General features: G+C 44.9%; 1 protein-coding gene and 1 pseudogene across 1 annotated transcript in view; both read left to right on the top strand.

Moving 5' to 3' along the window:
* The window catches only part of Adgre1 (adhesion G protein-coupled receptor E1), a 94,489-nt gene that overhangs the window by 23,522 nt on the left and 45,978 nt on the right, over positions 1 to 24,989 (top strand). Inside the window, exons 4-11 of the mRNA XM_055617768.1 lie at positions 337 to 492; positions 577 to 696; positions 6,236 to 6,382; positions 7,663 to 7,812; positions 13,294 to 13,434; positions 13,521 to 13,667; positions 16,277 to 16,365; positions 21,259 to 21,342. Of these exons, the coding sequence (XP_055473743.1) occupies positions 337 to 492; positions 577 to 696; positions 6,236 to 6,382; positions 7,663 to 7,812; positions 13,294 to 13,434; positions 13,521 to 13,667; positions 16,277 to 16,365; positions 21,259 to 21,342 (1,034 nt within the window). The remainder of the gene's footprint in view (positions 1 to 336; positions 493 to 576; positions 697 to 6,235; positions 6,383 to 7,662; positions 7,813 to 13,293; positions 13,435 to 13,520; positions 13,668 to 16,276; positions 16,366 to 21,258; positions 21,343 to 24,989) is intronic.
* Positions 16,755 to 18,399, top strand: LOC129684512 (heat shock cognate 71 kDa protein-like; annotated as a pseudogene).

Genomic DNA, 24,989 nt, shown 5'->3' with positions numbered 1-24,989 from the left:
ACACACACACACACACACACACACACACACACACACACACACACACACTCACACTCACACTCTTCTATCCTTTCCTCCATTAACTTTCGTTTTCTGACTCTTGTTCCCCGTAAAAGTTCACAGATGTTCTTCAAGACTGAGCACCCCAAAAGAGCAAGATATGGTGTTTGACTTAGCAACCCACTTTTATGATCTGGGATCCAGAATTATAAGACTGCTTAAATTTAAACAGAGGGCCCCTAGATCCCCACCAAACGATGAGCTCCCAGAAGATTTATTTCAACCATTATTTCTAGGGCGAGAACAGTTTGTCACTCCAAACCTTTCTTTGCTCAGATATTAATGAATGTCTTCAAAGTGACTCACCTTGTGGTCCTAACTCAGTCTGCACCAATATCTTGGGGAGAGCCAGGTGCAGCTGTGTTAGTGGCTTCTCTCCTCCCACTGGGAAGAGCTGGATCCTGGGAAGTTCCGGTCATTTTCTCTGCACAGGTAATATATTCAGGCTTTCTCCTGCGGGTTTTTTGGTGGAACACATGGTTCTCTGTTTTCTCACTCTCTTTCTCTGCTCTGCAGATGTTGATGAGTGTCTGACGATTGGGATTTGCCCTAATTATTCCAACTGTTCTAACTCTGTGGGAAGCTACAGCTGTACCTGCCAACCTGGCTTCATCTGGAACGGCTCCATTTGTGAAGGTTTGCAGGACCTGGTCCTTGTCATTTCTCATATGGTTTTGTCTGTGCCAAGGGCAGAACTCAGGGCTTTGCACTTGCCAGGGTGGGTCACTCAGACACTCCCCTGTTCTTTTATTTTATTTTATTTCATTTTTTTGTGTTATACAATTTTATTAAAATACACTTTCATTAAACATTTATTTTTTCCAAATGCATATGGACTATTTATAAAAAAAACTACATACTGTAAGAGCAGGCATGAAACAATCAGGAAAGCCATATGTAAAAGTTACATTCAAAATGTTTAGCTCATTAGTATTCGGCAACTTTGAAGAAAATACTATCTATTCTATCTAGGTGAGTCTTTTCCCAGCATGGAGGCTGCCATTTTGTTCTACTGACAGTGTCCTTTGTCTTACAGAAGATTTTCAGTTTCGTAAGGTCCCGTTTGTTAACTGTTAATCTCTCAGAGCCTGAGCTGTTGGTGTTCTGTTCAGGAAGTTGTGTCTTGTGCCAATGAGTTTAAGGCTGATCCCCATGTTCTTTTCTAAAGAATCAGTGTTTCTTGTTTTATGTTGAGGTCTTTGATCTACTTGGACTTGAGTTTTGTGCAGGGTGATAAATATGGATCTATTTTCATTTTTCTACATGTAGACATCCAGTTAGACTAGCACCATTTGTTAAAGATGCTTTCCTTTTTCCACGCCTTCTCCATTCTGCCCTGCCCAGGTATAGGCTGTTTAATTAACCAATCAGGTATAATGATTTAGGCAGGTTTTACACAACAAGGACAGGTTTATGTGAGAATATGCTTTTCTGAGCAGGGACAAGATCTTGGGGGCCAGTAATTAGCATTATAATACATAGCAGCAGCCCAGCCCCCAGCAGTTCCTGTGGTGCTGAGAAGAAGATATAATCTTTTGTTTTGTGATGGAATGTTCTGTAGATACCTGTTAGGACAATTTGACTTATAATGTTAGTTTCATTATTGCTCTGTTTTGTTTCTGTCTCTTTGACTTGTCCATTGATGAGAATGGGGTAGTAATGTGTGGGGTTCAGTATGTAATTTAAGTTTTAGAAGTATTTTTTTTTTTCAAATGTGGGTTTCCTTGTATTTGGGTAGGTGTTCAAAACTGAGACATCATCTTGGTTGAATTTTTCTTTGATGAGTAGAAGTGTCATTCCCTGTCTCTTTTGATTAGTTTTGGTTGAAGGTATAGTTAATTAGATATTAGAACAGCTACTCCAACTTCTTAGGTACATTTGCCTGGAAAAGGTTTTTCCAGCACTTTACTCTGAAGTAATGTCTATCTTTGTTGCTGAGTTGTGTTTTTTGTATGCAGCAGAAAAATTAATCCCCTTTTTGTATCCACTCTGTTAGCTTTGTCTCTTTATTGGGGGAGTTAAGTCCATGGATGTTGAGAGAGAGTACTGGCCAGTGGAGGATGATTCCTGTAATTTTGATGTTGGCGATGGTGGTGTGGGGGTGTGTGTGCGTCTCTTCTTTTGGTTTTGCTTGTGTGAAATTACTTATTTCCTTTGCTTTCTTTGGTGTACTTTCCCTCATTGTGTTGGTGTTTTCTTTCTGTAAACTAAACCAACCCTCTGTAGGGCTGGTTTAGTTAGAAAAATATTGTTTAGATTTGTTTTTGTCTTGGAATATCTTGTTTTCTCCACTGATGATTGAAGGTTTTGCTGGCTATAGTAGTCTGTGCTGACATCTATGGTCTCTAAGGGTCTGCAAGACACTGCCCAGGCTCTTCTGGATTTTAGAGTCTCTTTTGAGAAGTCAGGTGTATTCTTACTGGTCTGCCTTTATATATAACTTTGATTTTTTCCCCCTTGCTGCTTTTAACATGTTTCTTTGTTCTGTACATTTACTATTTTAGTTATTATGTAGGGGGAGGAATTTCTTTTCTGCTCTAATTTATTTGGTGTTCTGAAATCCTCTTGTATATTTAAGGCATCTCTTTCTTTAGTTTGGGAAATTTTTCTTTTATGATTTTGTTGAAAATATTTTCTGGTCCTTGGAGCCAGAAATCTTCTCTTTCTATGTTATTCATAGGTTTCGTCTTTTCATGGTGTCCTTGATTTCTTGGATGTTTGGTGTCAGAAATTTTTTAGACTTAATATTTTCTTTGACCGATATATTGTTTCCTTCAATTGTATCTTCTACTTCTGAGATTCTCTCCTTCTCTTGTATTCTCTTGGTGATATTTACTTCTATGATTCCTGTTCTCTTCCCTAAGTTTCCCATCTCCAGAATTTCCTCAGTTTGTGTTTTCTTTTGTTGTTTCTATTTCCATTTTTACATCTTAAACAATTTTTGTTCATTTCCTTTACCTGTTTGATTGTATTTTCCTTTATTTTTTTTAAAGTGATTTATTTGTTCCCTCTTTAAAGTCCTCTATCTGTTTGATTGTATTCTCCTGTGTTTCTTTGAGGGATTTATTTTTTCCTCTTTAAAGGCCTCTGTCATCTTCATAAGCATTGATTTAAGTTCATTTGTGTGTGTGTGTGTGTGTGTGTGTGTGTGTCTGTGTGTTTCAGCTGCATTAGGATCTCCAGTGCTTGTTGGAGTAGGATAGCTGGGTTCTGGTGATGCCATATTGCCTTGGCTTTTGTGGATTGTGTTCTTATGCTGGCCTTTAGCCATGTGGTTGGCATTGGCATTGGCTCATTGCTCTTGTTGCCCACTGGGTTTTTCATGCATGTGGCAGGAGCCCTGGACCAGAGGGTCCAGCAGCCCTCTTTAGAGTGGTGGATAGGGATGTAGGCTGGAAGGTAGATCTCAGTGAATAGACTGCAGCTCTACTCTGTTGCTTGTGTCCTGGTGGGACCTACAGACATGGAGTGGGGTTGGAGGTGACTAAACTGTTTGGTACTGAGGTCCAGCAGGTCTTCCCAAGAAGGCTAGTAGAGCCATGGCCTGGAGGGTTGGGACTGTGTGTACCTGGAAGCTAAGACCTCTCCTCTTGCTGCCATTTCAGAGTCAGTTGTGCTGTCAAACTCAGCAGTCACTGAGCATGCTGGGCGTTGCTGTCTTGGAAACCCTGTGTGATCCTCTTGTTCAGCGGTTCTCAGGGAGATGGGTAGAACTGTGCGGTGGAGGCTGGGACCATGTCCCAGGGAGGGAGGGGAAAGTTGGGTATCTGGAGCCTGGATCCGTGCATCCCTGGGACTGGTCCTCTAATAACTGGAAAGCACCCGGTGGTTGGCAGCTGGGACCATGTCCCTAGCACTCTCTATACCTCCTCTTGGACGCTGGTGTTCTGGAGACAGAAGCACAGCCACTGCAGTCACTGTCATTTAGGTCCTCAGACACTGTGGGGTCTGGGTGTTGCCACAGGGATTTTCTTTTTTGGTCCAATCTATTTGGTGGTCTGTAGGCTTCGTGTACATTTTTAAAATTAATTAATTTATTCATTCACTTTTCAATCTGATCGTAGCCCCCTTCTTCTTCTCTTCCCGGTCCCCCCCCTCCCTTCTTCATCTCCCTTTCTGCTCTTCCATTCCTCAGATCAAGTCGCATCAGGACTTGGGCTCATTCTCTTCCCCTGTGGCCTGGCAAGGGAGCCCGCTAAGGGCATCTGTATATAAATATATTTTAGTTTAGGGAAATTTTCATCTCTGATTTTGTTGAAGATATTTTCTGGGCCTTTGAGCTTGGAATCTTCTCCTTCTTTTATTTCTATTATTCTTAGGTTTGGTCTTTTCATAGTGTCTTAAATTTTCTGGATGTTTTGTTGTGGATTTAGTATTTTTTTTTTTTTTACGAATGTATCAATTTCTTCTATCGTATCTTCTATGTTTGAGAGTCTCTCTTCCATCTCTTGTATTCTGTCAGTGATACTTGTGTCTGTAGCTCCTGTTCTCTTTACTAGGTTTTCCATTTCCAGGATTACCTCAGTTTGTGTTTTCTTTATTGCTTCTATTTCTATTTTCAAGCCTTCAACAGTTTTATTTCCTTCTCCTGTTTGCCTGTATTTTTCTGTAATTCTTTAAAGGATTTATTCATTTTCTTCACCTGCTTGTATTTTCCTGTATTTCTTTGAGGGATTTATTCATTTCCTCCTTAAAGGCCTCTATCATCTTCCTAAAATTAGATTAAGGTCATTTTCTTGTGCTTCAGGTGTGTTAGGATATTCAGGGCTTGGTGCTGTAGGAGAGCTGGGTTCTGGTGATGCCATCATGCCCTGGGTTTTGTTGAGTGGGTTCTTACACTGGCTTTTAACCACCTGGTTGTCCCTGGTGCCGCCAGGCTTGGAGGACTCTGATGGTTGCAGCCTCTGGGATTGCAGGTTAGAGCTAGGGCCAGATGACTCGTGCTTGGAGGGCACAGTGCGGACCACACTGCTGCTGGGTTGGGATAGGGTCCCATCTTGTAGTCTCCGATGCCTGTTGCCCCTCGAACCGCAAACAGAGTTGGGAAATGGAAACTGGTGCACAAATGGATGGTGCAGACCATTTGCTGCTGGGTTTGCGGGGTGGAACCCAACAGGCAAGGAGATGGGGAAGGGTTTCTCCTGGTAGTCTGATGGCCTCTGGCTCTGGGATTGCTGGTAGGGCTGAAGCCCAGATCTGGCACTTGGACCTTAGTGCTGCTGAGTTTGCCAGGCAGGATCCTGCAGGCAGGGAGGTGGGAAAGGGGGCTCTCACCTGATCCACCATTCTTTTTAAATTTAATTGTTCACAAATACTCCTGCCAAACTCTTCTTTCTAATAATTTTCTCCCGTCCTTTCATTCCTTTGTTGTGGCCCCACTATGCTTGGCTCATTGATGTACCTGCATGACCACGGGCAGGGAGTTACTTACTTTACCAAGGAAAACATAACCTACAGCACTGAAGAAAATCTCCCTCCTTATCGGCTGCAGTAACCACGGATGTTCAAAGAGGGGTGGTGCCTCAGCAGTAGCCACATTGGTTGTGGGTTTTGTTTTGCACAACAGTTACATGATGTCCAGAAGATACAGTATTTCACAGCACTCCTCATCCTCTCACTGTTACATTTTTTTCTGCCCTATTTTCTATGCACTTCCTCATTCTTTATACTGGCCTGGGCCTCATTCATGTAGAAGCACCTGTCAGCCCCAGAGGAAAAATCAGAGGTAATCGGGTTTCTTGGGGCTTTCCATTTTTGGAATGGATACCCGTCACTGTGCATTCTATTGGCCAACACAATTAATAGAACAAGGTGGATCCAAAAGAGTGGAGAACCAGATGACGCTTTCTCATGGGAGTAGTGGAGAACCCACATGGCCTATATAATCCACACCCCAAAGCGTGGTTACAGGTGGCATGGAGGACTACGGATACTTGTGAATGTTTCTAAGACCATTTTAAATCTTTGCAATGTTTCTGCTTGCACGCCATTGTCCCGGGTTTATTCTTGTGCCTATTTATGGCCAGAAGGGAGGACGGAGAGCCTATCTCTCTGTGTTTTGTAGTGCTTTCATCTTGTCTGTTGCCAGTTAGCACACAGAGTGCATCTCTAGTGTGTAGTCTTTGCTCCTCACTCCTTCAATGAAATTCTCCTGCATTTTATCCCAACTTATCAGACAAGGATGAATGTGCGGATCACACCATTTGCCCAGAGCACTCCACCTGCTACAACACTCTTGGGAGCTATTATTGTTTGTGTGACTCGGGACTTGAATTTAGTGGCGGAGGACCAATATTCCAGGGCCTAGAAGCATCCTGTACAGGTAGGTGAAGGTGTTGACCAGGAGCTCAAGTTAAACCTATTTGAAAACAATGATAAAAGGTCTGGGCTTAAGAGAAGTTCAAGACTTTCATCTGAAAAACGGAAGCCAATATTCCTCCCTCCCCCTCCCATCTCCTCTCCTCCTCTCTTCTGTCCTCCCTTCCCCTCGCGTCTCCTGCCTCCCTCCCTCCTTTCCCCTCCCTCTCTCCCTCCCTTTCTTCCTCCTCTTTTTCATGAGTGTGGGTATACAAACATCATGGTACATGTGTGGAGGTCAGAGACCAACTTCTGGGGGTCAAGTTTTGCCTCCCACCTTGTTGGAGACAGGGTCTTTGTTTTGTCGCTGCTGTGCTGCCCACTTACTGAGATTAGCTGCCCCCACCCATGCTGTACACACCAAACTCAATGAGGTTGTATGGTCAGTACCACTCCATGAGCCTACCCAACCTCAGATCATCTGTGTCTATGTGTCTGTTCTTTCTTCATCCCCTCGCTGCCTCAGCCAGGCTTCCAGGACCTCACATGCTGGACGCAGTACATTTTCACACGTGTGAGTTTGAAAGCGTGTACACTATGGTATGTGTCTGGAGGTCAGAAGGGAAACATCTGGTGTGAGTCTCTGCCTCCCACCTTGTTGGAGATAGCTGCAGCGTACACCAGGCTATCTGGCCCACAGATTCTGAGGATCCCTTCGTCTCTGCTTCTCTCTGTGCTTTGGGGGTGCTGGGAGTAGACATGTACCACCACATCCAGCTACATGGCTTTGCTCCTCACAGTCCCACAGTGCATTGGTTACTTTCCTGAGCTGTTAAAAAAAAAAAAAGACACCATGACCAAAAGCACCTTAAAAAGAGTACATTTGGGCTTGTGTGTCCAGAGGGATGAGTTCATCATGGTGTGAAGGCATGGCAAGGGATAGGAGGCCTGGCAAGGGGTGAGAGGCATGACAGCAGAAGCAGGAGGCTGAGAGGGCTCAGCTCGCCCACAAGCATCTGAGAGAGCAAACTGGAAATAAGGTAATGCTATAGACTCTCAAGGCCTCCCACCCCCAATGCCATACTTCCGCCAGTGAGGCCTCACCCTCTCAACTTCTCCAAACGGTGCCACCAACTGCGAGCCAAGTGCCCAGAAGCCTGAGCCTATGAGGTCACCCTTATTCGAGCCCCGGCTTTCCACTCCCTGGCCTCCACAGGCTCACGCATTTAGCCACAGCCAGACTTTCGCCGCTACATTGCCCTGGCTCAGTGTCATTGTTTTGCATAACTCTGACTTTCTGTTCAGATGTGGATGAGTGCTCCAGGAACTCAACTCTCTGTGGTCCTACTTTCATTTGCATCAACACCCTGGGATCCTACAGCTGCTCATGCCCACCTGGCTTCTCTCTGTCAGTGTCCCAGGTCTCCGGCCTCCCGGCAGATGGGAACTGTACAGGTAATCTCCCCGCCATGTGGAGGACTTGTCCATAGGTATTAACTGCATCTCAAACATAGCGGCTTACAGCAATGGCCATTTGCTCTGGCTTACAAATAGGCTAGTTTTTCTCTTTCATTTAGCGTTTCTAGGGGCTATGCCTACAGTGGCCAGTAGATCTCAATAGCTGTCTTCTGGCGACTCAGACACCCACTGTCCACAGGGATACTTGGGCTTCCTTGTACATGGCTCCTATTTTCAAAACAGGTGGGTTTCCAAGAGGAAGAATGCAGAATACGCGGGGTGTTTGGGCCAGGGCTTAAAGATCTCAGAGCATTAATAGTACCCATGCTATTGGTTACAGTCAGGAACCAACCTAGATTTCAGAGGGGTGGGGGACTCTGTATGTAATTTGTTGGCTCAGATTGTCAGCTTGACACAATCTAGAATCATTTGGAAGAGTGTCTCAGTGAGGAATTGTCTGAGTCGGGTTGATCTAAGTATGTGCTTCATTCTGTTGCTGTGACAAATGATGTAACCAAAAGCAACTTGGGGAAAAAAGGGTTTATTTGGCTTGTATTTCCAGGTCACAGTTTATCACCGAGGAAAGCTGGGGGCAGAAGGTTATGGCAGGAACCTGGAGGCAGAAACCATGGGAGAATGTTTCTTACCAATCACGTTCAGGTTTGCTCCCAGGCAGATGCTTTGATAGCTTTCTCATACAATTGAGGACTACCTGCTCGGGGAGCGGTACCGCCCGCAGTGGGCTTGTTCCATAAATTAAGACAATAAAAGCAATCCCTCATAGACACGTCTACAGACCAACCTGATAAAGACAGCGAAGGTTTTCTTTCAGGTCTTTCTAAGCTGTGTCGAGTGGATGCTAACTCGAACAGCATGTCTGTGGAGAAGTGTCACGACTGTGTTAACTGATGGGAGGTGACCCTCCCACTGTGGATGGTGCCATTTCCTAGGTTAGGTCCTGGACTACATGAGAGTGGAGAAAGTGAGCTGGGCAGGGAGTATGCACTCCTTCACTTCCCTGTGTTCTTAAAAAAAAACAACTCTTTATTGATTCTTGTGAGTTTCGCATTATGTACCCCAAGTCTACTTGTGTCCCCATCTCCTATCTACCCTCTGCCCTTGCAATACCTCTTCCAAACAAAATAAAAACAAAACAAAAAACCAGAGAGAGAGAGAGAGGGAGGGAGAGAGAGAGAGGGAGAGAGAGAGAGAGAGAGAGAGAGAGAGAGAGAGAGAGAGAAACAGACCAAAAACTAAAACAAAAACCAAAACAAAGCATAGAAAACATCTCATTGTGGATGCTGGATTGTGTCCCACTGCACACCCTTCTGACCACACATCTTCACTTGCAAATGTTTATTGCAGTGAGTCATTGGTTTGGTTTGAAGTCCCTGGCTTCTGTGACACCATCAATATTGGATTCTTATAGGGACTTCTCTGTTGTTGCCCTGTGTCGTGGAGATCCTGCAGTTTTGGATCCTCAGGATTGGCCTTTTCACTGCCTCCCAACAGTTCACAGATGCTGTAGATTTTGGGGTGGACCAACTCAAAGCCCTGGATCTTTTCCTTGGTGGCAGCCAAGCTGGTCAGCCTGCCAATTCTCCTTTATCTGCACTACCAGGGCGAGGGCTCCACTGCTGTTCTGGCTGGCTAGGCAATTCAGTGCTGTCATCAGCAGGAGGCAGGGTCAGCTCTTCTGCTATCACATCCTCAGGCAAGCCACACATGCTTCCAGAGCCAGCTCCACTGTGCTGCTCAGTCAGGGTGAGGTCCACTCTTCCAAGTGCTGCAGCCAGCAAAGGGCTGGGCCACTTCTGCTCTCACAACCTTGGGGCTGGCTCACTTCCATCTTCGCCACCAGGGCCAGCTCTACTCTGTTGCCTAGCTGAGGCACTGGGCCTGCTCTCCCAAGTGCTCTAGCTGGTGAGAAGTAGGGCTAGCTTTGGCACTCTCATGACCCCGGGTCAGCTCTCTTGACTGCCTCAGATGGCAAGGGGTGAGGGAGTTGAGAGGGGGGAGGGCATACCCCCCCCATCCATGTGCCCTCTCCATTTCACTGCAGACAATTTGGGGGGTGCAAGCTCTCCAGAGTCCACACCTTCAGGGCTGGCCCACCTGTGCCTCTACCACTTGGAACAGCTCTACTGTGTTGCCCAGGCAAGGAGAAGGGCCCATTCCCCCGAGTGCTGCAGCTGGCAAGGGGCAGCGCTGTCTCTCCCACTCTCATGACCTTGTGGCCAGCTCTCCCTGCGGCTGCCTATCGAAAGGGGAGAAGGGGGAGGACGTCACCTATGGGTGCAGCTCACTTCATGGCCAAGGAGTGTTGGAGCCAGCACTCCCCTGCTCTTGCCCTCAGGTCAGGACCGACTCAGCTGTGCCCCTACCACCAGGACAAGCTCTGCTGTGCTGTCCAGGCAAGGTGCAAAGCTCACTCTCCTGAGTGCTGCTGCTAGTGAGGGGTGGGGCCAGCTCTTCAGAGCACCATAGCCAGTGAGGGACAGGACCAGCTCTGCTTAGCCCCAGGACATCTATGTGGCTCCTGGCAGCTGCCCAGACCAGAAATGTCCCTGAGATCTCTAATGGCAATCTGCACCATGAACATCTATACCGACCCTGCGCCTGCATAGCCACAGAGCTAGACAGGGCCCTCAGAGTCAGCACAAATTCAGACTTCACCATGACCTTTGGTGGTGAGTCTGGCTGCTCCCAACAGGCTATTCCTCTTCACCCTCGCATCTTCTGCTGCATCTCTCCTTATAATGCTCAAGCTGTTTCACTTTTCTTTCTTTCCCATCTGTCTACCACAGGCTTGTACATTGCAGTGACCCCCGATGCAGGCAGGCCACAGCGCTGGCTGGCCTCTGGGTGATGCCCTCTGTCTGAGCTGTGTGGTGAGGTGGCTGGCAGGCCTCTAGGTTTTCACAGCCTGCCCATGATGCACAGAGGCCGGCAGGTGTGTGGACGTCTTTCCCCACCTGCGCCTCACAGCATGGTGCTTGGCAGGTCTCTGTAGCTCTCTCTTTCTGCTCTTGACTGTTTCAAGTTCCTACCTTGATTTTTCTGCAGTGATAAAATTGTAAGCCTAATAATCCTTTATCTTAAAATTTGCTTTTTTCCCCCCAGGTTATTTATTAAAGTAACTGGAAAAAAGACTAGGATAGGGAGGCACGTGTGTGCGCAGAAAGTGAAGGTGTGGACAGTAGCTAACTTTGTTGTATCTATAATACAATGGGGCCCAGTTTAAATCTCAGTCTCCATGAGGAAAATGCTTCTTTTTTTTTTTTTTTTAAAAAAAAAAACTTAAATATTCTATTTCTCAAGACTTGTTGACCTTTACTGATATTGTTACAAGAAACACAACGGATGGGGAAAAAGTTAAAGGGAACTTAGAGTTAAACGATTTTGGTTCTCACAAAGCCATTCAGCCTCCCTGTCATGATTAAAGGAAAGTGCGAGCAGATAGAGCCATTTCTGTCAGTGTGTCACAACTATCTGAGAAAAACACGGTTTGGATAGAGGGGTTATTTTAGCTAATTCTCCAGGAAAGCTCACTCTTCAGTGCTTGGCTCCGTTGCTTCTGAGCCTGTGGGGAGGCAGAGCTGTGGCAGTGACAGAAGCCACCACCATATTACTTACTCTCCTTTTTACTGCAACAAAATGCCCCATGAAAGCAAGTTAACAAAGGGCTTGTGTTCTGACCGACGGTTCTAGAGTGCTCTCCATCCTTGTGGGGCAAGCATGGCAGCAGGAGCTGCTTGAGGCAGCTCGTCATGTCGCACCCACCGCCGGGAAGCAGAGAGAGACGGATTCCGAATACCGGTGCTCAGCTCTCAGCTTCTCCTGTTTATACCCTCCAGGACCCCAGCCCTGGAAATAGTGCCTACATCTAGGGAGGGTCTCATCCTAATCTGAGTAATCCTTTACAGATGTTAAAGTGTGCGTGTTCCCGTGTGAAAGTCAGAGGAGAGCTTGCGGGAGTCAGTTCTAACTTCCCACCATGTGGGTTCTGGGGATTGAACTCAGGTTGTCAGGCTGGGCAGCAAGTTACCTGCTGAGACATCTTGCTGGTCCTGTTGTATCATTATTTTAGGGTAACTGTGAAACAGACATCCTGAACCCAGAAGCCCCCTCACACACCTTCTATCGCCGGCTGTTGGTGTATGGAGAAGCCCCACCCAGAGACTATTAGCTGTCTAGCTGGTGGTAGGAACCTAGAAGAATGGAGCCTAAAAATGAGGTGCACTAAAGTCTCACTCAATTGCCAACTTTATTCAGAGCATCAGACAATTTGTGTTCTGGGGTTTTAAGCAAGGCCACAGGAGCAAGGTTCACGAGAGTTCAGGCTATATACAGTCACAGGGCTAGGCGTGTTCGCAGGAGATGAAGCTGTGTACAATCACAAGGAAAACCTGTGCTCGGACTCATCATGGGAATAACAGTAAGAGAATGACGTAAACCCGCCCTTACTGACTACACCTGGGAGGAGTATGAACGCACCCTCCAAGAACAGCAGAGATCACAAGACTCTTGTTTTCTTGAGATTTCCTCACAAGCTCTCAGAATTCTTCTCACACAGCTTCATGCATGGACTGTGTTCTCAGTGTGTCTAGAGTTCAGGTCTGTCTAAATAGGTGCTGTGATATCCTGGCAGAGTCACCCAGCAATCCATGTATCAGGATGCATCCCCATGACTGTGACATACAGCTGGCTACGTGCGCGCACGTGTGTGCGTGCGTGCGTGCGTTCGTGTGTGTGTGTGTGTGTGTGTGTGTGTGTGTGTGTGTGTGTATCAGGCCATCCCTCGATCACTGGGCAACTCAGTTTCTTTTTATTTTCCTTTTTTTGTGTGTGCATCTCTATGTGCACATGTGTGCATGTATACATATGAAGGCCAGAGGTCAACCTCGGTGTTGTTCTTCAGAGTCTGTCCATCTTGCCTGAGAGTCTCTCACTGAGCCTGGGGCTCACTGTTATTATGTGTGAGATGATTAGTTTTAGTTGCCAACTTGACACGAGTTAGGATCCTCTTTAAAGAGAGCCTGAAGGAAGGATTGTCTAAATCAGCGCAGCCCATGGGCATGTCTTGATTACATACTAGCTGATGGGGAAAGGCCCAGCCATCATGCGTGGCACTGTGCCTTACCTTAGGCAGGGGGTTCTGAACAGCAGGTAGTAAAAGCCAATGGCACCTGTTCCCTTTCTCTCTGTGTTGACTGTGGAGATGACCAGCTGCTTCAAGCTCTGACCTTGACTTCCACAATGATGGCTTCCATCTGGAGTTGTGAGCTAAAGTAAACACTTTCTTCCTTAAACTGCTTTTGGCCAGGGTATTTTTTTTTTTTTTTAAATCACAGCAACAGAAGTGAAACCAGGGGAGCTGGCTGCTGGGGATCAAACTGAGGTCCTTATGCTCACGCTTGAAGCTCTTTTCCCTCTGAGCCGTCACTCCAGCCCCCACCCTCATTCTCCACTGTGCAGATGTTGATGAGTGTGATGACATGTGCCCTTCCAACTCATCTTGTACCAACACTCTTGGGAGTTACTTCTGCACTTGTCACCCTGGCTTTGCATCAAGCAACGGACAACTGAATTTCTCTGACCCAGAAGTGGCATGTGAAGGTGAGCAGGGGATTTCACAGTCAGTCTGGAGCGTGGGCTTCTCCCTGTTCCTCTGAATTTCTTGTACGTTTTCATTCTCATTGCAGATGTTGATGAATGCGTCCAAGATCCATTACCATGTGGACGGAATTCTGTCTGTACCAATGTTCCAGGATCCTACATCTGTGGCTGCCTTCCTGGCTTCCAACTGGACCCAGAAGGCTCCCAGACACATGGGAACTTCAGCTGCAAAAGTAATGTCATGGTGCACGGCAAGAGGAGCTGTGTCATCGAGTTGCTCGTCAACTCCTTCTTTTCCAATAACTGGGTTCCTTAATTACTTTCATTTCACCCATGCAGTAGTGTCCTACCTATTCACTCCTTTACTGATTCATTGGTGCACTCAATAATAAGTTGAGTGGATTTTGGCTTAACCATTTTTTTTATTGACAGAGTTGCAGGTAGTACAGTTTAGCCTTGAACTCACTGCTAGCCTTGAACCTCGTTCCTCATTCCTTCAACTGCTGGCATCACAGGTGTATATGACCTAGCTTGAAGTATAAACGTGAAAGTGCAGAGATTACATTTTCCCAGGTTACAGTATGTACAAAAGTTCTGGGGTTCTCACAGAGTGACAAGCTTTAGATGTAACTGAACTTGGGGGTGGAGTTCAGGCTTTTTGGCATTTTGATATCTTATGAAAACATTTAGTTTTTCATCTTGAGAACAATGAAAGGTTATTATTGCTTTTTTTTTAAACTTTCTTTCACTGTGTATCTCTGGCTGTCCTGGAACTCTGTAGACCAGGTTGGCCTCAAACTCATAGAGATCCACCTGTCTCTGCCTCCTAAATCCTGGGATTAAAGGCGTGCGCCACCACCACCTGGACTAGAACTTTTTAGTAATAGATTTTTAAAGTTCTTTGGCCATGTTTCAGTACTGAGCATAAATATGGGTGGGAGAGGAGCTCATGAGGGCCCTCTTACTGAGGGGCAGCAGTAGCTGCCCATGGAGGACCAGTTTTCTTTAAGGGTGTGGCGCTGTGTATTAACTACTTTTCTGTTGCTGTGACGAAATACCACGACCAAGGCAACTTTTAGAAGAGTTTATTTAGACTTATGGTTCCAGCGGGTGAGAGTCCATGAAGATGGACAGTGAGTGAGGAGGACACCCAATGCCAACCTCTGGCTTTAATATGCATGAGCATACATGTTATACACATATTAGTGTGTTCACAAACATGTACGCACACACACATAAACTAATATAGAAAACAGAATGTATGTAGCTCGAATGGCTGCAATGAAATATAGAAACAACACAAATGTGTCTAAGACCCTCCTGATAAGGGTAAGGATGTCACTAGTGCCATTTTGACTCTCACTCACTGCTTCCCTACTCCATCTTTCTGTCTTCTTCTCACAAAGAACCATGTTGAAATATGTATTTATTGTAGCTCTTTCTTCCTCCTTTTCATTTTTTTAAATTTATGCTGACTATCACAATGTAAATGCTATGCCAGTTACTTCTGAGGAAAAGAGCACCATTCTGATATAAACCTTCTCATCTTCCTCTTTTTTCCATCCTCTCCTTTATCTTTCTTCCTTTTCCCTTCATTTTTCTTCCACCCATCCCTCCTCCTTCTCTTCTTTCTTCCTCCTCCTCGGCCTCTTTCCCCTCTCCTCCACTATTTTCTCTCCTCCCCCTTTCTCTACTCTCTTTCTTTCACCTCCCTCCCTCCTTCTCCCCTCCTCACACTCTTTCCTTCCTTCCACTCCTCCTCTTCTTCCCTCTCTCCTCCTTCCTCATTTCTTTTCCCCTCACCTCCTCCTAACTTCCATGGCTTCTTTTCCCTCCTGTATTTTTCTTTCCTGATGGTTTCTCCCCTCTCTTCTCATATCTTATGTATTTTGTTATTCTTTACAGCCCATTTTTAAAGCCCCCCCTCCAGCTTCCCGTTTTCTTCCACTCTTATATCCACTTAAATATATTTAACCTGTGGAAATCAGGATCTGTGTATGAGTGACAATATATAGTGTTTGTCTTCCTGAGTCTCTGTTAATTCAATATAATATATTCCGCTTTCATTCATTTAAAAAATCAGTTTTTTCTTATGGCTGTATAATATTCATATTCACATATGTATATCACATTTTGTTATCCAGTCATCTGTTGGTGGACATCCAGGCTGGTATCACTTCCTGGTTATATCCTCTACTTGAAAGAAAAAAATCATTCTTCCTTCAGGCACGCACCAGCATGCTTACCTTTGTTTGTCTTCTAGTTTTGTAATGATATCTTAGTTTCTTGTCAATGTGAAAAAAAAATATCCTTACAAAAGTAACTCAAGGGAGAAAGGATTTAGTCTGGTCATGGTTCAAGGTGCAGCCTCTTATGGTGGGAAGTTGAGGCAGCTAGTTGCATCAAACCCACAGTTAGGAATGGACAGCATGCATGCTTGCTGCTGCTCTTGATTTCCCGTTCTGTGTAGACCAGGGTCTCCCAACCAAGAAATGGCCCTGCCCATTCTTAAGACGTGTCTTCCTATATGTCAGTTAACCCAATCGAGATGATCTCCCTTAAGCATGCCCAGAGGCCCATCTCCCAGGTGATGCTGGATTCTGTTGAGATCCAACACAAATGGTCACTGCGACATTGGACACTGTGTCTTCTCTCAGTCCCTTTCAATTCATGCCCTTGGAGCTTCTTATGCCTGGTGTGTAGGTGCGCTTTGCTCCTAGTTGCTTCTGTGTGTTCAGGCTGAAGTTCGATGTTCTATGTAAAGGCCACAGAATCAGTTTTGTCTTGTAGTCATACCTCACCATGATAAACATTTTCCGTGGTTGATTTTTCTTCCCCCCAGGGATTCCCTTTAAATGTAAAGAAGACCTGATACCCAACAGTGAGCAGATACAGCAGTGCCAATCAGGGCAAGCCAAGAATCTTAACTACGTAAGTTTTTTGTTTTAGCATTTTTTTCTTTATTTTTGAGAATTTCATCCATATATATATATATATATATATATATATATATATATATATGATAATACTCATGCCCTATTTTTTTCTACGTTCCTCAACCTACATCCCTTCCAATTCCTTGTCCTGTTTTTTCTTTGATGACCCACTAAGTTTTCTGCCAGGAGCTTTTTAGTGAGGAAGGATCTGGAGAGCACCTTCCCGGTCTATGCCTAGAAGTTCAGCTGGCTTGGTCCTGTGTAGGTACCCACAGCTACTGTGTGTCCGTGAGTGCCATCACCATGGCATGTCTAGAAGACAGCATCTCACTACTTTCTTCCATAGCCTCCTGCTCTTATATGCTTCTTGACTCTTCATCCACTATGTTCCCCAAGCCTTGGTATATGTGTGGCTTTCATGTAGGTGGCCCTTTTATGGCTGGGTGCATATTCTTATTGGATATGTAAGTATTGTTGAACATTCTCAGTTCTTGATGCTTTCCAAGAGGCCACATAGGTGAAATATTGCTTCATCAATATTAACAAAACAAAAGCAATAGTGAAATAACAAAACCCATAATATCTGTATTGTTTTTAAAAGCAGAAACTACTTCTTTCTTAAAACAAGCTTCCTGTTCTGTGGTCCAAAAATGGCTGCTTTAGCCTCTCTTGTCAGATCTGTATTTTAGGTAGTAGAGAGAAGAGAAGTGAAAACCATTCTCCTGTTTAAAGAGTATGGCTTAGATAAGAAGGTTGAAGCTGAAAGGAACGTGCTGGTTTTTTATTTGGGAGGTGCTACTTTCGATGTGTCAATACTTGTTATTGAGGATAGAGATTTTGAAATCAAATCGATAGCTGGAGACACTTGGGAGGAGAAGACTCTGGTTACTGGTCAACCATTTCATTGCCAAGTTTAAAGGAAAGCACATCAGTGACAGCAAGAGGAATCAGCCTGTGAACTGGCTAAGCATACCCTCTTCTCCAGTACCCAGGCCTGTACTGAGATTGATTCTCTCTATGAGGGTATCAACTTCTAGGCCTCCATTATGCACACCTGAGTTGAAAAATTAAATACTGACCTGTTCTGTGGCACTCTGTACCCTGTAGAAAAAGCCCTTTGAGATGCCAGACTATACAAGTCAATGATCGATGACATTGTCCTGGCGGGTGGTTCTACCAGAATCCCCAAGATTCAGAAGCTTCTGCAAGACTTTTCAGTAGAAAAGAACTGAATAGGAACATTAACCCTGACAAAGCTGTGGCTTTTGGTACAGCTGTCCAGGCAGCCATTCTATATGAAGACAAGTCTAAAAATGTTAAGTATTTGCTGCTCTTGGATGTCACTCCTTTTCCCTTTGGTATTGAAACTTCTGGTGCAGTCATGACTGTCCTCATTATGCATAATACCACCTTTCCTACCAATCAGACACAGATTTTTGCCACCTACTCTGACAACCAACCAGCTGGGTGCACACGTATGAAGGTGAAAGGGCCATGACCAACGATAACAACCTGCTTGGAAAGTTTGAACTCACAGGCATAGCCTTCTGCCCTTCTGACACCAATGCTAATAATATCCTCAATGTTTTTGCTGTACACAAGAGCACAGGAAGGGAGAAACAGATCACCTTCAGTAATGACAAGGCCCACTTGATCAAGGAGGACTTTGAGTGCATGGTCCAGGAAGCTGAGAAGTACAAAGCTGTAGATAAGAAGCAGAGAGAGGTTTCCTCATATATATATATGACACAAAAGCAGCGGCTGATGATGAGAAACTTCAAGGCAAGAAGAAACAGAAGGTTCTAGACAAGTATAATGAAACCGTCAGTTGGCTGGGTAAGAATCAGACTGCAAAGAAGGAAGAATTTAAACACCAGCAGAAAGAACTGAAGAAAGTCTGCAACCCTGTCATTTCCAAGCTTCACAAGAGTGCTGGTGACATGTCTAGAGGAATGGCTGGTGGCTTCCCTGGTTGGTGCCTCCATCTGGTAGTTTTTCTTCAGGATTCACCACTGAAGAGGTGGTTTAAGTCAATCCAAGTAGAGGTGTAGCATTAATCTACAGGGAAACATTTGAAGGACCCAAAGTTAGCAAGTTATGTGACAGTTTCAGATTTATTAAATTAAAATAAAGTTAAAGTTAGGCTGCTACAATGAATTACTGGGCATCCTTATACTTGACCATGGAATGTGCACGGGGAGAGGGAATGAAACATTGCTCTTTATAAGCACTGTATCCTAGCTGGAGAACGCAAAGTCTAAAGCAGATGGAAAACAGAATGTCTAATAAAACAACGTCAATTGTCATCCCCGCCCTCAAAAGGAATATTTTAAAGTATCACTTCTAGCCATACCTCACTGACCAAAATAATATTCAGCTAGCTGGGAAGACAGGGTATTTGCCTAAAACAGCTTGAGGAATTCTTTTAAAAGAAAAATGGGCACAGGGCAGCTGGAGAATTGAGTCAGTGGTTGAGAATGCGGCTGCTCTCTCAGAAGATCTGAGTTCGATTCCTATATCAGGCGGCTCACAACTGCCTGTAACTCCAGCTCCAAGAGGTTTGTGCCCTCTTCTGGCCCCCCCAAAGCAACCACACTTACAGGGCACCATGTGTGCATGCATGTACATATGCACACACTCACACACACACAAACAACACAACACAACACAACACAACACAACACACACACCCCCCCCAAACCCTTTAAAATAATTTTTAATTATATTCTCATAGTTGTAGGACCTGTGAGTTTTCCTCCCTCACCCAGCTACTGAAACAATGTCCCTGAGAGTTATCATTTATGAATAAATGCCTAGGCCATAGGATTCTGATCATTCCCTGACTAGCCCAAAACTTATTTTGCCTGTTTATCTTATTCTATGTGTGTTACATGTCTGGTTACTTCTCCTCAGTTTTATCCGTTGGTCTTCCTTAGAGTCTTCCACCCAGAGGTGGACGAATCTTCCACCTCTGACTCTGTCCCAGAGTTCATCTCTCTCTGGGGGAACTCCCCCACCTCCTATTTCCTGCCTCAGCCAATAGGCCATCAGCTTTTCACTGACAGGTGTTGTTCCCATACAGTACACAAGAGAGTCTCTTATCAACATATTCTTACGATGCTGAGGACTGAGCCCGGGGTCTTGTGCTAGGCAAGTGCTGCACCACTGAGCTGTTTTCTAAGACCAAGTAATTGTTGTGAAGTAAGTTTTATTATCATTAAATGTTTAATATGTAAAAATAAATATATTTATACCATGAAGTATATACATATGTTCGTAGATATAAATTATATAAAATAAAAATATATTTATTTATACCAGGAGTTTATATATAAATATATAGCACATATAAGTTTATGTATAATTCTATATATGAAATTATATAAAATATAAACATATGTATTTATACCTGGGGTTGGGTAAACACTTCTTAGGCCAAAATAGATTGTGAGTGGAGAACCCGATCTATTAAACTCATGGTGATCAGTAAAAGACTTCATACCCACCTTCAGAACTTTGTCAACATTCATGCGTGTCTACACATTATCTGTGCGATCCCCACACATCTTGAAGGCCTGTCATTGCAGTTTGTTGTGGACTATCTTCTCAGCTTGGTTACTTGCTCTGTTTGCTGTGATAAAACGCTGTGACAACAGCAACATAAGGAAGGAAAGGCCTGTCTTGACTCACAGTATGAGGATGTGGTCCAGCATAGTGATGCCCTGGCAGCAAGATCTCGAGGCATCCAGTCAAGAAGCAGAAAGCCATGAATGCTGGTGCTCAGCCCACCCTCTCATTATATATGCAGTCCAGAATCCTAGCCAAGAGAATGGTGCCACTTGCAACAGGCAGCTTTTTTTTAACCCCAATTAACCTAATTAAGATATTAACCACAGGTAGCTGGAAAAATCACTCAAAGGTTAAGAGCACTGCCTGCTCTTCCAGAGGACCCAGGTTTAAATCCCAGCACCCACTTGATGGTTTACAACTATATGTAGACTAAGCTGGCCTTGAACTCATAGAGATCTTCCTGCCTCTGCCTCTTAAGTGCTAGGGTTAGAGGTGTGCACCACCATGCCTGGCCTTGATGACTAATTTTATTTGTCAGTTTGACCCAATCTAGAATCACCTGAGAAGAGAGTCTTAATGAGGGATTGTCTACATTGTGTTGGCCTTTGCAGATTTTATTAATCAAGCTAATTGATACGGCAAGGCCCAGACCACAATTCCCTAGTCACAGGGTGCTAAATTGTGTAAGAGTGGAGGAACAGAGGTGAGCACAAGCAAGTGGGTGAGTGGGTGTGCATTCCTCAGTATTACTGACTACAGCTGTGATGAGCCATTTCAAGCTCCTACCTTGAGTTTTCACAACGATGGTCGGTAGCCCAGAATTGTAAACAGAAAGAAAACTATTTATTCCTCAAGTTACTCTTTGTCAAGGTAATTTATTCAGGCAACAGAAATGAAATCAGGACACTGTGTCATAACTCTCCATACCGAGATGGTATACTGGGGTTGTTTCAACATGCACACACAGTGTGCTCTGATCCAATCAGGCTAGCTTAGCACTTCTTGCTTTTGGTTTATATCTGGAGTCTTCACTTCTGGTTATTCGCGAACTATATACTATATGCTATATACTAGGCTATGAACTATGGTCTTCCTGCTGAGCAGGGGGTGCCAGAACTCTCCTGACTGAGTGCACTTGTTACACATCACCCATTTCAACTTCTTTTCAACGAAAACTTGATGGGATAACTTGTTTCCCTGAGAACGGACTCAGGAATTTGGACCACTCATATGTTGAGGCCTAATGCTCAATTTGTAGACTTTGCGATTCACTGCAGACTGGCTGGTACTCACACGTGATCTTTCTCTGGGAACACAGGCCTCCTTCTGCAAACTTGTGAATGCCACCTTCAGCATCCTGGATGACACCTGTGAAAACAAAAGTGCCCCAGTGTCCCTACAGGTAATGTCAACACCTTCCTCATCTGTGTCTGTCTCTCCCCACCACTCTCTCTTTGTGTGTGTATATGCCAGGTTCACACACACACACACACACACACACACACACACACACATTCTCTCTCTCTTTTTTTTTGTGTGTAAGCCAGGTATGAACCTCAGGTATTGTCTTCAGCCTCTCAGTATGTCTTTGCCTTGAAGTTTTTAGGTTAGCATAGAAAATGACGGGTCATGGAGAAACACTTAAAGAAATGCTCAACATTATTAGCCATCAGGGAAATGCAAATCAAAACGACCCTGAGATCTCACCTTACACCCATCAGAATGGCCAAGATGAAAAACTCAAGTGACAGCACATGCTGGAGAGGTTGTGGAGAAAGGGGAACCCTTCACTGCTGGTGGGAATGTAAACTGGTACAACCACTCTGGAAATCTATCTGGTGCTTTCTAAGACAATTAGGAATAGTGCTTCCTCAAGACCCAGCTATATCACTCCTAGACATATATCCAAAAGATACTCAAGTATATTTACTCAAGGACATTTGCTCAGTGATGTTTGTAGCAGCTTTATTTGTAATAGCCAGAAGCTGGGAACAACCCAGTTGCCCCTCACCTGAGGAATGGATAAAAAATTGTGGTACATTTACACAATGGAATACTACTCAGCAATAAAAATACAGAGAAATCATGAAATTTGCAGGCAAATGGTGGGAACTAGAAAGGATCATCCTAAATGAGGTATCCCAAAACAGAAAGACACACACAGTATATACTCACTTATAAGTGGATACTAGACCTATAATATAGGATAAACATACTAAAATCTGTACACCTAAAGAAGCTAAGCAAGAAGGAGGACCCTGTGTAATATGTTCAATCCTCATTCAGAAAGGCAAATGGGTAGACACAGAAGACTATCACAGAGGGCCTCTGAAAGACTCTGCCCAGCATGATATTAAAGCAGATGCTGAGACTCATAGTCAAACTTTGGACAGAGTGCAGGGAATCTTATAAAAGAAGGGGGAGATAGAAAGACCTGGAGGGGACTGGAGCTCCACAAGGAGAGGAGCAGAATCAAACAATCTGGGCACAAGAGTCTTTTTGAGACTGATAATCCAACCAAGGACCAAGCATGGAGATAACCTAGAACCCCTGCACAGAGGTGGCCCATGGCAGCTTAGTCTCCAAGTACGTTCCATAGTAATGGGAGCAGGATCCGTCTCTGATATGAATTCAGTGGCTGGCTCTTTGATCACCTGCTCCTGAGCAGGGAGAAGCCTTACCAGGCCACAGAAGAAGACAATGCAGTCAGTCCTGATGATACCTGATAGGCTAGGGTCAGCTGGAAGGAGAGGAGGACCTCCCCTATCAGTGGACTTGGGGAGGGGCATGGGAAGAGAAGAGGGAGGGATGGTAGGATTGGGAGGGGCTTAAGGAGGGGGCTACAGCTGGACTAAAAGGTGAATAAATTATAATGAATAAATAAAAAGAAAACAATGGGTCTTGTCATGACTGGTGCAGAGATAGGTGTCATTTATGCTTTGTATTTCTATCTCTTCCTGTTTTTAACCCATCTCCTCACTCCATTCATTTCCCCCTGGATCATCTCTGATTTCAAAACATATTACTTTCTTTTTTAATTTATATTTCTTTTTTTATTTATTCACTTTGCATCCTGATCATAGCCCTCTTTGTCTCATTCTGGTCCTACCTTCCTTCCCTCCCTCCCTTCCTCTTCCTCTCCTATCTCCTTCACCTAGTCCTCAGAAAGTGGAATCCTTCCTCCCCTACCAGCCTATCAAGTCTCATCAGGACTGGCTACGTGGCCTGGCAAGGTGGTCCCACCAGGGGTAAGTGATCAAGGAGCAGGCAACACAGTCCATGTCAGAGACAGTCCCTGTTCCCCTTACTAGGGTATCCACATGAAGACTGAGCTGCCATGAGCTACATCAGCACAGGGGCCTTGGTCCTCTCCATGCATGTTCCTTGGTTGGCGTATCAGTCTCTGAAGGCCCTCCTGGGCCTAGGTTTATTGGCTCTGTTGGTCTTCTTGTGGAGGTCCTGTTCCTTCTAGGTCCTTCTGTCCACTCCTGCCCACCCTTTGTCATAAGACTCCCTGCACTCTGCCCAAAGTTTGGTTGTAAGCCTCAGCATTTGCTTCGATCCCTGCTGTGTGGAGTCTTTCAGAGGACATATATGGTAGGCTCCTGTTCTGTTCCCTTTCTTCAACTATTCCCAATTTCTATTCTATTTGCCCTTCTGCATGAGAATTAAACACCATCCCTAGGATGCTCCTTGTTACGTAGCTTCTATAGGTCTATGGATTTTAGTATGACTAATTTCCACTTATAAGTAAGAATATACCATATCACTGTCTTTATTCTTTACTCTGAAATTGTATTATTTTTCAAAATAGAGTGTATTTCATTTATTCTTTGACAATTTCAAATGTGTAAATCATATACCTTGGCCATATCCTACCCAGATCACTTTTCCCACTCCTATCTTTCTCCCCTTCAGGTGTTCCAAACATGTCTCCTTCATATATTTTACTGTTTTAAAAACCTATTTAATCACTTTATAGTCTGATCTCAGCCCCCTCCCTCCTCTCCTCCTAGTCCCATCCTTGTACTCCCCTCCTCCATTATCCCCTCTCCTTCTTCTCAGAGAAGGGGAGCTCCCAGAGTGGAAGCAGCCCACCCTGGCACCTTGAGTCACAGCAGGAATAAGGGCCTCCTCTCCCACTGAGGCCATACAAGGCCTAACGGGACTCACAGGCAGGCGACAGAGTCAGAGGCAGTCCTACACCCATGGTTGTGGAACCTGCATGCTTACCAAGCTGCACATCTGTCCATATGTGTAGGGGGTCCAAGCTCAGCCCATGCCTGCTCTTTCGTTGGTGGGTCAGTCTCTGTGAGCACCCATGGATAGTTTACTATGTAGGTCTTCCTGTGGGGCCCTTGTCCACTCAGGATCCTTTCATCCTTCCTCCCACTTTTCCACAGAACTCCCAGAGCTCAGCCTATTGTTTGCCTGTGGGTCTCCGCACCTGTTTCCATCAGCTGCTGGTGAAGCCTCTCAGAAGACAGTTATGCGAGGCTCCTGCCTGCAAGCATGGCAGAGTATCATTAATAGTGTCAGAGTTGGCTCTCCCGTGGGGTGGATCTGAAGATAGGACAGTCATTGATTTGCTATTCCCTTAATATCTGATATATCTTTATCCCCATACTTCTTGTAGGTAAGGCAAATTTTGGGTCAAAGGTTTTATGGCTGAATTGGTGTCCCCCTCCCTCCACTGGAAGTCCCACCTGGCTAAGGAGATGGTGACTTCAGGCTCCTTAACCTCAGTGCTAAGAGTCTCAGCTAGGGCCACCCTGTCCCTGAAATGCCCCCATCGATTTTCATTTTCCTTCCCAGTTCTCCCCTCTCCCCACATCTTATCCCCACTCCTGTTACCCTCCTCACCACCCCTCCATCCAGCTTTGTCCCTCCGTCTGCTTCAGGTGCCTGTTTTATTTCCTCTTCTGAGTGAGATTCAACCATTGTCCCTTGGGCCCTCCTTGGCTTATTTGGTTTTATGGATTGTAGCCTGGTTTTCCTACACTTGTGGCTAATATCCACTTATAAGTGAGGACATAGCATGAATATCTT

This window comes from Psammomys obesus, unplaced genomic scaffold, assembly GCF_907164565.1.
Source record: "Psammomys obesus unplaced genomic scaffold, mPsaObe1.curated_primary_1811, whole genome shotgun sequence".
Taxonomy (NCBI): Eukaryota; Metazoa; Chordata; class Mammalia; order Rodentia; family Muridae; genus Psammomys; species Psammomys obesus.
The sequence above is the reverse complement of the archived record's forward strand: the minus strand, read 5'-3'. Positions and strand labels throughout refer to the sequence as shown.